An 11,048-nucleotide genomic window follows, 5' to 3' on the forward strand; every position below is an offset into this window, starting at 1 on the left:
CATATCACTAAATTTGTTTTAGAACGATGTTTTGTCATATATTCTTCCACGCATTCCCATTCTTTCCTTAGTTTCTATTTTGATTGATATCTGATAGCTGCTGTCATTCTATAAATTCACATACCGGTTATTTTGCCAGCCCATTATTGATGGGACAATGTCCCCTTTCCAATTTTTGGCTATTAGTATTCTGGCAGCAGCTGTAGCATATAAAAACACCTTTTTCTTGTTGTTGGGGTTGTCTATTGATACAATGCCCAACAGGAACGCTTCTGTTTTTTCCTCAAATGATGTTTTAAACATCTTTTTCAGTTCTTCGTGAATACTACTCCAGAATTTTTTTATTTTTCCACATCCTCACCATACGTGGTACATCATTCCTTCTACTATATTGCATCTACAACACGTGTTTGTTTTTAATTTGTAGATCTTAGCCAGTTTAGAAGGAGTCATATACCACCTGTAGATCATCTTCATAAGATTTTCTCTTATTGTGTAACAAGCAATAAATCTTTTATCTTGCTTCCACAATTTTTCCCATTGCTCCATCTGGATGGTATGTCTGATATCTTAGGTGACAATACAAATTATTATTACAATAATAATAATAATGTGTGTTCCACCAAATTCCATGCAATTCATTGCCAATTAAGGTTGAAATGTGTACCCATTTATTATACATTTGAGTGCCTTTTTTTCTCAGTAAAGCTACATATTTCAAACCCCAAATAGTGCAAGAGTGGGATTGTTTACAGCCACTCCAAAATATGCATTTTTGAGGAAAAGATGAGCTGGTGATCTGTATCCTCTGTATCAATCTCATTTTAATGCTGGAGTGTGCTGTTCAGTGCTGACGTGTTTGGTGTGCGGAGACAGATAACCATTATGGAGGAATGCTGTGCATATGTGGCTGTATGTTTTGTGCTTTGAAGATGTATGTGACCTCTACTGGCTATTTTTATTTGGCTTTTAATGGTTGAGTATTTACTGAGGCTGAATCCTGTGCTCCTTTGCTAGGGAATAACAATGCATATCTACACAAAAGAAAATCCTGTTGAACTTATTCCCAGGCAAGTAGGATTAAGATGGCAGCCCTAATCCCATTAAATTCGGTGGTACTTACCGCTGAATTTATGTAGGATCATCAGGCAACATACCATTTTTTCTTCTGAACTTTTGTTTACTGTGCTCTTGTGATTCTCTTTCTTAAACCTGGACACCATTATTATATCCTTTCCTGCTTCCAAACCCTTGATGAGAACTCTTGTTTTAAGGAGGTACAACTATGGCTATCATAATTACAAAGAAAATATAGGCACCTAAATGTGATCCAGTAAAATAAATCACCATCAATTCCTTCTCTTATGAGTATATCTCATTTCATAATTCTCAGAACAGAAACTTTATTATATGAGAAACCACAGCATGTCACACAGATTGTACCCTGGACAAAATAGCAGTGAACTGTAAGGGAAACATAAACAGAGACCATTAATTGTGGTGCAACACCCCTCTCGCTTGTATTTATTTTTGATTCATATTTGTCATGGCCATTGGCTAGTACAATAAAGTTATTTGGACTGGGTTGATTGTAGCCAAACAAATGTCATGGACATTTTCAGAATAATTCTTGTGATGTTTTACAGCACAGTCATTTAATATCCCAGTGCTAAAGATCTTATCCAGCAATATTTTTTAAAAAACAGAAAAAGCACATATTACAACTTTTTATTTTTTTAATTTGTGTTTCCATTCCATTTAGCAAAGCCCTGAGAAACAAATTGAACAATATAATAAAGGAAACACATCAAATAGCATATTCATTCTTTTTTCTTTTTCATATCTGAATATAAGTACAAACTTTTTTTCGTACTGAAATAAAAATTGAATACATATTTTTCATACGAAAACCTTAAGACAGATACAGCAAAATGTACACAGAATTAACATTTCATCTGTATCATATGGAGAATGTTACACATGCACTTCGTTAGGGACTGGGAGACCACTGACACCAGCCAAGATACTTTCAACCATGTTTCTCATCATCAGATGGCGAGCTTTCGAAGTTGCACTTCCAAGGTGAGGAGTTATAATGACATTCTTTAAATGTAATAAAGCATGATCTCTGAAGGAAGAAAGAAAATAAATCAGAAATTTAATTAAAATCTTAGTAAACTATGCCACTATTTTTACCACAAAAAGTTTGTGAAAATGAACAGATTATTAATTTAGGCTTGGTTCCTAACAAGGCAGTTGCTGGCAGAAACATTCCTACAGAGTTCTGTTCACAGGATGCTTCTACCAGGAGAAGGGGAAGACGTAGCTGACTGATTCCTTGTTCTCCCTGAAATGTCTCATGACCATGAAAATCTGCTCCAAAGGGTTGCAGGACCCTTCAGAACAGCATGGTGACTTCAAGGGAAATCAGTGAAAATTACCTTCCTTCATCTGCCAACAGAACCCTCCACTACTCTCAGTCCTTTCTATTATTGGAAGAAAACTAACTAAAATGTGCCTTCACAGGCACAATCAAATCCCAGTCTTAAAATCAGTTCAGGGTCACAAAGGCAGTGCTTTTTTCTTTAAAAAAAATGTTTAGGGCTACTGTCATTTTGACTCAAGAAAATCACCATTTTATAGTTCAAATCAGGAGAAATAAATACAGTAAATGGACAAAAGTACAAAGATTCACAAAATGTTTAGGGGTATGCGTCACCCCAGAAAAAAGCACTGCAAAAAGGTATCTAAATGACAGGCATGTTCTCTGTGTCCGCTAGTCACACATCACATTTTAATCTATTTGTAAACATTTGTATCCTCTCCTTCATTTGAGGCGTTCCAGATAGTGTACATAGAGATGGAACTAAATAATAATAATAATAATAATATTTTTTTATTTATACCCCACCCTCCCCAGCCAAGGGCAGCTAATAAGGAACCTTCAGATTGTTTTCTGCATACACAAAATACAAGTAAGATTCACATTTGCATTATACAATGGAGTCATAGGTGTGACCCAACCGTATGATTGAGATAGTAAAAAAGGTTGCTTGCGTCCATTATTTGCCTGCTAACATGTTCAAGGCTTAAGGGGTCTGAATGACTGATCTACTCTTATGCTGCAATGGCAGCCATTTGCATATGTGCTGCGATTTCTCAGTTCACTTAAGGCAGAGGTCAGCAAACTTTTTCAGCAGGAGTCCGGTCCACTGTCTCTCAGACCTTGTGGGGGACCGAAATATATTTTGGGGAAAAATATATGAACGAATTCCTATGCCCCACAAATAGCCCAGAGATGCATTTTAAATAAAAGGACACATTCTATTCATGTGAAAACACTCTGATTCCTGGGCCAGATTTAGAAGGCGATTGGGCCGGATCCAGCCCCTTGGCCTTAGTTTGCCTACTCTTGACTTAAGGAGATTTGCACATATGAGGTCAAAGGAGGCCTTGGAATCTGAATTCCAAGGTCCATGAGCAACTGTTATTAAACTGATTGCATAAGTATTGTCTGTGAATCATGGAGTTTAAAATTATACCACCTTGCCTATGCAAACCAGTTAACATTTCAGAGCCATTGCAATGTAAAGTTTGCATTAACACACCATGAATGATACCCAACTAAGTCATATTCCAACTTAGATTCATTGAATTTAATGGATCCACCCTGACTAATACTAGATAACAACCCTATATCACATCTACAGTAACCTGAAGAATTAAGAATTGCCATGGTTTGGAGTAAATGTCTAGCTGCTTCATCTTAAATTGCCCTTAGTGATGGCACCCTCCAGATGTTTATATTTATTTATTTAATGTATTAGATTTCTAACTGGCCCTTTAACGTGAAGTGCCAGGGTGCGCTACAACAATGAAATATACAATTACAAAATACACATAAAAATAAACAAAAGAGTTGCAGCCATAAAAGGGGAAAATGTAAAACAAACAAACAAACATTGTTAAATATAAAAATGTGGTTTTAAGGAGAAATTTGTACAAAAATGCTGGTGAATTTTCATGAAGATTTTTTTAAAAAAATAAAAAACAGCACATTTACTGTGCAAATGTGGAGAAATGAATTTAAGATTAGAAAAGTAAGAAACTTAGAAAACCAAAACTGATTCATCTGTCCTTACACAAATCAGAAATGAGTCAGAATACATTTTGGAACACAGATTATGCCAAAGGTGGGGCAATTGATGGCAAACCAAATCGTTAATGGACAAACATTGGTTCTGATTTCTGCTTAAGCATTTTCATGTGGAACTATTCTTACCTTGGCAATGGCTCAGGATATGTCACATCCAAAGCTGCGGCCTTAATAACTCCATTTTTCAGCGCGTTCACCAATGCATCTTGATCAACCACTTGACCTGAATGAAAAATCGTACTGTTTTCTTTGAACCAAAACATAGACTGCAATATAGACAGCAATATAGAAATACCATCAGCAGAGATTTCTGCAGAACGATAGTGTGTGTCCAATATCTGTTCCAATCTAGCTCAGTCTTTCCCAATCTGGTGCCCTCCCGGTTTGGGCTAGAACTCCCATAATCCCTTACCATGGACCACTCTATGCTGCCTGCTGGAATGGATGAGATTTGTGCTCCAAAACATTTTAAGGACACCAGGTTGGGAGAGGCTTATCTAGTTCTACAGTGCCTAAAAGTAGAAGACTAATCTCCTGCAGCGGACAGTTGCTGGAGATGACATGATTTCCCCCAACATCTCTCATTCTTGTGTGTTGACTCCACAAAGTAATGGAGCGTCGTCCGTCTAGGTCCTGTCTCCAGGAAAATGTGGTTTACTGCCCAAAAATGATTCGGTATCCTACCTCTAGAGATGTTGATAAGAGTAGCAGTGGGTTTCATGAGCTCCAGCTCCTTTTTTCCAATCAGTTTTTGTGTTTGAGGTGTCAGGTTCACAGACAGTATGACAAAGTCAGAACGCTGGAGTAAGTCTTCCAACTTTGGGCAATAAACAGCACCAACAGTCTGTTCATCAACCTCATTCCTGCAGGAAACAAACATTTAGCTCTAGTTAAGCATTTAACAAAAATAGCATATACGGTAGATTGTCGTTAAACATTTTCATGAAACCACCAGATGTCATCTGGGGATGTGAGTTTTAGTGTCAGCAATTTACAGTTGATACCTACCGTATTTTTTGCACCATAACACTCACTTTTTTCCTCCTAGAAAGGGGAAATGTCTGTGCGTGTTATGGAGGAAATGCCTATGGGTGGCATGCCTACAGATTTTCCTCCTCTAAAAACTACGTGCGTGTTATGGTCGGGTGCGTGTTATAGAGCGAAAAATACGTACTTCTTTCTTTCCTTTCCCAACAAAATCCTGGACCTTTTGTCAAGGATCAGTAAAGGACTAATAATAAACTGAAACTTTAAAAAAAAAAAAAATGAAGATACAAACTAGGAATGGAACTACTAATCCAGGAACAAATTTTCAGGCTCTTCTGAATGGAACTGTACATTTTTTGGGCGTTCTCCTGGAACCAGCATTATCTCTGGATATACAGGTGACAGGAGTTGCCATACGTCCGGAATTTCCCGGACATAGCTGGGATTCGGCTATAGGAAACAGGTCCGGGAACATCCGGACATATGGCAACCCATGTCAGAAGTGTAAATTTTGGTTAATTTCTTTTATAATAGTTCAAAACTGTCAGGGAACTGCCATCGGAGGGACAGGTGGTGGAAGGGCTCACGGAGGTTGGGAGAGACTCAGCAGCTGAAGCAGGAACCAGCAGGGGGAGAGGTGGGTCTCTGAGGGAAAGCGAGCAGGAGGGATGGCTCAGGGACACTTCCTGCGAGAACAGTGGGGAGGTTTCTGGACCTCCCATAGGGAGACCCACTCCTCGCCGGAAACTGTCACGCCGTGAGTCCAGAAGACGTGTTTCCGTTAAGGAGCTTTTATGTTGGAAGCGATTCCGAAAGCAGCCACTGTCGGAATCTGCCAGTGACTAGAGGAGCCATGTCTGAGGGGCTCCGTCACAGAGGTTTGTGGACTTGAACAAACTCTGAGGGACTACGATTTTACGCACAAGCAGCTCATCATCCCATCACAAAAACATATTCTTTTTTTGAGACTTGGGGGGGGGGGGGAAGCTGGCCAAAAAAAATCCCCAAACTATCTCAACAACTTTGCAAAAAAAAAAAAAAAAGCTGTCCAGATTTTCACATTTTGAAATATAGCAACCCTACCTAGAAGTGCTTTTGCCAAATTAAAGCTAGTGTACCAGCAATATACATCCTTTTTGGGAGAAGGGAGGTTGCAAGAATGTCTCCGAGTCACAACCAGCATTCAGGGCTACAAAACAGAAATTTATGAGGAGCCGGGGGGTGGCGTGGCGGAATAAGTGCTATTTCTTCCTCTTCCCAGCTAAGGTGTGTGTAAAAAGGCAGATTTTGGAGAAGGCGGTGGGGGGGGACAGTAAAACAGCCGAGCTGTAAGTGAAAAAAGCATTTGGGAATACTTCTCCCCTATGGATGTTGGATGGGGCAGCAGTGGCTTTTCTGCTTGTAGGAGTCCTGTGCTATCTGCTTCCACCTACGATCACATTTTATATTTGTAAACAAGCCCAGATATTACCAAAACACCTTAAGTCCCCCATGACCTCTTCCTTCCAAAACAAATCAAACCTAAGTAAGACCAGCCCAGTGACTAGACATGGAGATGATATTAGAAAGGACTGGTGAAATGAAAATACAGCTATCCTTGGGAATTTGTACTTGTCTGAATTGTGCAATGCACAAACAATGTTAGCAAAAATGAATACTGTATATTAGGAGAAAGTGTGCATAAAACTGAATATATTAGTTAAACTAACATTAAAACTGCATTGTGTTAGGAAAAATTGCTTGCAAAAATGTGTACTTTAATCCAAAATGTCTTCACCCGGGAAAATTTGCATTACAATACTGATGAATTCTCATGAGGAAAATTAAAAAATAATAATTCCCCAATTGTTGCAGAGATATAGAGAACCAAATGTAAGATTGAAAAACTGAAAGAATGGAAATTGACAGATCTTTCTATTCCTACTCATGACCTTGTCACTTCTCAGAGAAGTAGGCCTTGTTTAATAGGTACTCTATTAACATTCACAGTAAATGTTTAGACAGTCCAGGGAAACTCAGTTAAAGCACAATGGATTTATGCAGACAGTGACAAAATAAATGCTGAAGTTATCAGGTGGGTAAAATCAGATTAAAACACCGAGATCAGGCAGAGGTTTACCTCCGGTTCCTATTATGATAAAGAATGTTCATTTCAAAAGCTCTGGCTCTCTGGGCCACTTTGTACCCAATAGCGCCCATTCCAATGATCCCCAGCGTTGCACTGTTAATTTCTTCTCCTAACCAGTCAGCCATAAAACATTTAGTGTCAGGAGAAACTGCAATCTGATGACCTAGAAATTCAGACAGACAAAAGAAAATGAGGGTTTGCAGTGTTTTAGGAGATCAGCTAACAAACATACGGTGTGATACCCATCCCAACTTGGAAAATTGCTCTGGTTTTAAGAGCTCTGAGCTGTATTTGAACAACAACTGCTTTGATTTCTAAAATACTACATACCAGGTCCCAAATCTTCCTTGAAAGCACACACCTTTTTAGCCCAAATGTACAGTTATACTCATCCGAGGAGTGATTGGTGGGGATGTTTGGGGTAGGGCCTTTTCATTGACAGAACCCCAATTATGGAAATCTCTCCCTAGGGCTGTTTATCTGTCCCCCTCCTCTTTTTGACAATTAAGACATTTTTATTATGCCATGATACCAGTGTGTTTTAATCTTGCTAGCTATTATTTTTGTTCTAAACATTTTACTTTGTCTTTCACTGCTCTCTGATTTTGCGAACTAAGACATGGACTGTTGTGAACTTGCCTGTGGGAGTTCTTAATCTGAGCTGGAACGTAGTATAAATATATAAAATTAACAGATATGAAGATATAGTTCTACCAACAGCAGGATGTCATCACATCCTTCAAAGGATACCTGTGCGAGTGGATCAAAATCAAACATCTGTGGGAGTGCAATTATCTGTGACCCACTTTCAGTATTCAGCAGCTAGGCTGTATATTTTATGTATATTGGAAACGATGTAGAACAGGTTTATCCATGTGTTTGCTAGTTCAACAAGGCATTCTCCAACCTATACATTCTGCTGACTATGTAGACATTTTACAGATAGACCTCTCTGCACATGCCTAATTCTGATGATAGGCCTATATAATCAAGCGCTTGTAGACCATGAGAAAGAAACTTCCTCGTCCAAGAACCTGCTTGTAGACTGTAATTACAGGGCAGGTGTTTTGTAAGACCAAATATGTTTTCTAGGGTGGATTTGTTTGGAAATGTTTTTTTATCAACAAACAACATTTAATAATTTTCTTTATCTGATCACTCTATGACTTTTAAGCACAGCAACCCATACACAATCAGTTGCATTCACACCATGTTTTAAAGCAAGTTAATTGGAAAGCTAAAATGTACCTTCCACAATCCTCCTGGCAGAAGCCAGCATCAAAGCCATCCCCAAGTCTGCTGTAGGATTGGCAACTGCAAATGGGGTGTTTGCTACTTTCACTCCGAAGCTGGAAATCAGTTTTAGGTCCAAGTGATCCACGCCTACGCCACAGTTTGCAATCACCTTTAAATTAGGCAAGCTTTGCAGGAGATCCCTGTCAACCACTGGTTTGAAACACCACATAAAAATTGCTTTGATTTTATGACTAAGATCTTGCTTGTTTTCAGTAAATTCCTTCATGGTAATGAGCTTAAAATGTTTCTCCAGAAACTCCACATGGTCTTCATATACTCCATTTGTGCCTCCTATAACATTTATCAGTGTATATGGATGCTCGTTCTCTTCCATGGTCTGTATACAGTATGGAAAAAAGAATTTATATATCAAAACTCATTTTTTTAACTAATGTGAAGACAGCAGTGTTTCTCTTCAGATTACTGTTTTTATCTAGTTCATTGGGATTAACAGGGTAGTTCCTTTATACAATAAGGGTGGGGATATCCAAGACTGCTAATTAGCATTCCAAAGCGTTCAGTCCAAAATTGTGTAATCTATGCAGATTTCATTTGGGAGTAAACCCAACTGAATTTAGCAGGGTTTAATTCTGAGTAAACACGAATAAGATCAAGGTGGAAGTGCCCAACAAGTTTCAAGGCTATTATTATTATTATTATTATTATTATTATTATTATTATTCCCTTCATCCCAAGGGAGTCCAGGTAATCTATACAAGAATGGAGTGTTCTTAGTATAAATTCTGTTGAGAAACAGATTAGTGACTTACATAAAGGAGAAAAACTAAATAGCATCATGAAACATACTAGACGTTTTGTAATCTAATCCTGGCCATATCAAAAGATGAACATTTGGACCCTGCTGTAAATATTACTGCACACAATGCTTCTGAATGCTGTATTTCTCCTCCTCCGCCACTGCAGTGCACACAACTCTTTTCCCTAATTTAATAGATATCTGGATTTTAAGAAGAAATTCAACGAACTAAATACAAAACCAACTTCATAAACAAGTGTTACAGGACGTGAGTCACTATCACCTCGTGAGATGACGCCTCCAGTTGCTATTCAGGGATAACAAATGCAAACGAAGGAACAAAAGGATTCACTTCTTCGCCCAAGTGTATTTTTTCCGAAAAAGTGCGCCCAATTTAAAACAAAATCTGACTATTACAACTCCTTCCCTCCCCCGGTGAGAATGGAATTGCCTACTGTCACAAAGCTTGAGCTGCAGAGACAACGTGATCAGCGCCCCCTCCCCGGAAAAAGCTCAGATAACGACACCCCCTATTAATTTGCATATACCTCTCTTATTGGCTGGAATTAAACACCCACCCAAGCAAATGACAATTAGAGATGGGACATTTCTGGAGAGCCATAAGCCCCATGGAATTTAGGAACTTCCGCTTAGGGCAGGGGCTGGTTTGCTTGCTAGTTTTGTGAGAATGTTTGCCTTTAGGAAATTCCTACACAGACAAGCAGCCCCTTAGAAGATGCAAAAGGGAAAAAGGCGTCAAATAAAAGGATAATAAAGATTAGCAACCTTAAGAGAGAGAGAGAGAGAGAGAGAGAGAGAGAGAGAGATGAAATACAAATTACCCTGTGGAAAGAAACGTCTTTCAGCTCCTTCAGGAAGGTTGCTCTTGAATTGGTACCTGCTCATTCGGAGCAGAGCTGAGGGACGTGGAAATCACCCGGGAATAAACTCCGGACTCTTTTGACTCCCCAGCTAAGGAGTCGGCAAGGAGGACTTTGTTCCCTGGGTTGGGAAACCGCGAAGCTGCAGTGAAGCCTCTTTCAGCTAGGAGGACCTGCAGGAGGAAATCTGCTGTACAGATAAAAGAGTAACTAGAGGTAATAATCACAGCCCTCTTGCTGTCGGTTATTTCACCCAAAGGGGGAAATATTGGCAGCCAGCAGCAATGGAAGGGAGATACGTTTATCAGTTTAAGAAAAAGAGATCAGAATAACAATTATTTTACAATTTGGCATTATCTGGATACCCTCTCATTTATTTACATTTACTTCTCAAGATGCTCAGGATGGTAAACGGCAGTTCTCCCCTTCCATTTTATCCTCACGTCAACCCTTTGATGTAGGTTGGGCTGAGGCTACCCAATGAGCTTGATAGGTATTGGAAATCTGAAATACAGGCTTCTCCACTCATAGTCCAGCTACTAGCCTGCACCTGCTCTTCCAAGTTCAGTACCTGCCTCCACACATAAACAGAACTTGCCACCTGTTCACTTTGAATGAATTGTTTGTATTTTTGTATTTTGGGAGCCCAGTCCTTAATGAACAGTACTGTGCAGTGCTGGATTTATGTATAACCTAAACAAGCTATAGCTTAGGGCCCCACTCTCTTGCCCCCCCCTATATACTTCTTTTTAATTGTATTTCACTATGAATATACCGTACTTCTTGTTGTCTTTCGGTTCAACAATTACTTTGATAAAATACATATTTTGTTATGTGCAAATG

General features: G+C 39.0%; 1 protein-coding gene across 4 annotated transcripts; it reads right to left on the reverse strand.

The window, feature by feature from the left end:
- Positions 1-1,495: 1,495 nt before the first annotated feature.
- LOC309539151 (putative 2-ketogluconate reductase) lies at positions 1,496-10,386 on the reverse strand. 4 transcript variants are annotated; one of them, XM_082235028.1, is made up of 6 exons: positions 10,167-10,386; positions 8,520-8,904; positions 7,263-7,434; positions 4,841-5,019; positions 4,283-4,379; positions 1,496-2,128 (listed from the first exon to the last, which is right to left on the reverse strand). In XM_082235028.1, the coding sequence occupies exons 2-6, from the start codon at positions 8,899-8,901 to the stop codon at positions 1,975-1,977; spliced, it is 984 nt and encodes a 327-aa protein (XP_082091154.1). In that variant the 5' UTR covers positions 8,902-8,904; positions 10,167-10,386; the 3' UTR covers positions 1,496-1,974. The 4 variants fall into 4 exon arrangements, with proteins under 4 accessions (XP_082091154.1, XP_082091156.1, XP_082091153.1 ...); XM_082235030.1 differs by lacking the exon at positions 10,167-10,386 and adding an exon at positions 9,780-9,862; XM_082235027.1 differs by lacking the exon at positions 10,167-10,386 and adding an exon at positions 9,608-9,836.
- Positions 10,387-11,048: the final 662 nt, after the last annotated feature.

The sequence above is a fragment of the Podarcis vaucheri genome (assembly GCF_965113315.1).
Source record: "Podarcis vaucheri genome assembly, chromosome: 8".
NCBI classification, from domain to species: domain Eukaryota; kingdom Metazoa; phylum Chordata; class Lepidosauria; order Squamata; family Lacertidae; genus Podarcis; species Podarcis vaucheri.

What these genes read in the sequence shown, in the direction of transcription:
- LOC309539151 (XM_082235028.1), bottom strand. Translation starts at nt 8,901, where the DNA reads ATGGAAGAGAACGAGCATCCATATACACTGATAAATGTTATAGGAGGC. An exon ending in TGCCAGGAGGATTGTGGAAG is followed by an intron (nt 7,435 to 8,519) that starts GTACATTTTAGC and finishes CTGAATTTCTAG; the next exon opens with GTCATCAGATTGCAGTTTCT. An exon ending in TATCCTGAGCCATTGCCAAG is followed by an intron (nt 2,129 to 4,282) that starts GTAAGAATAGTT and finishes TTCTTCCTTCAG; the next exon opens with AGATCATGCTTTATTACATT.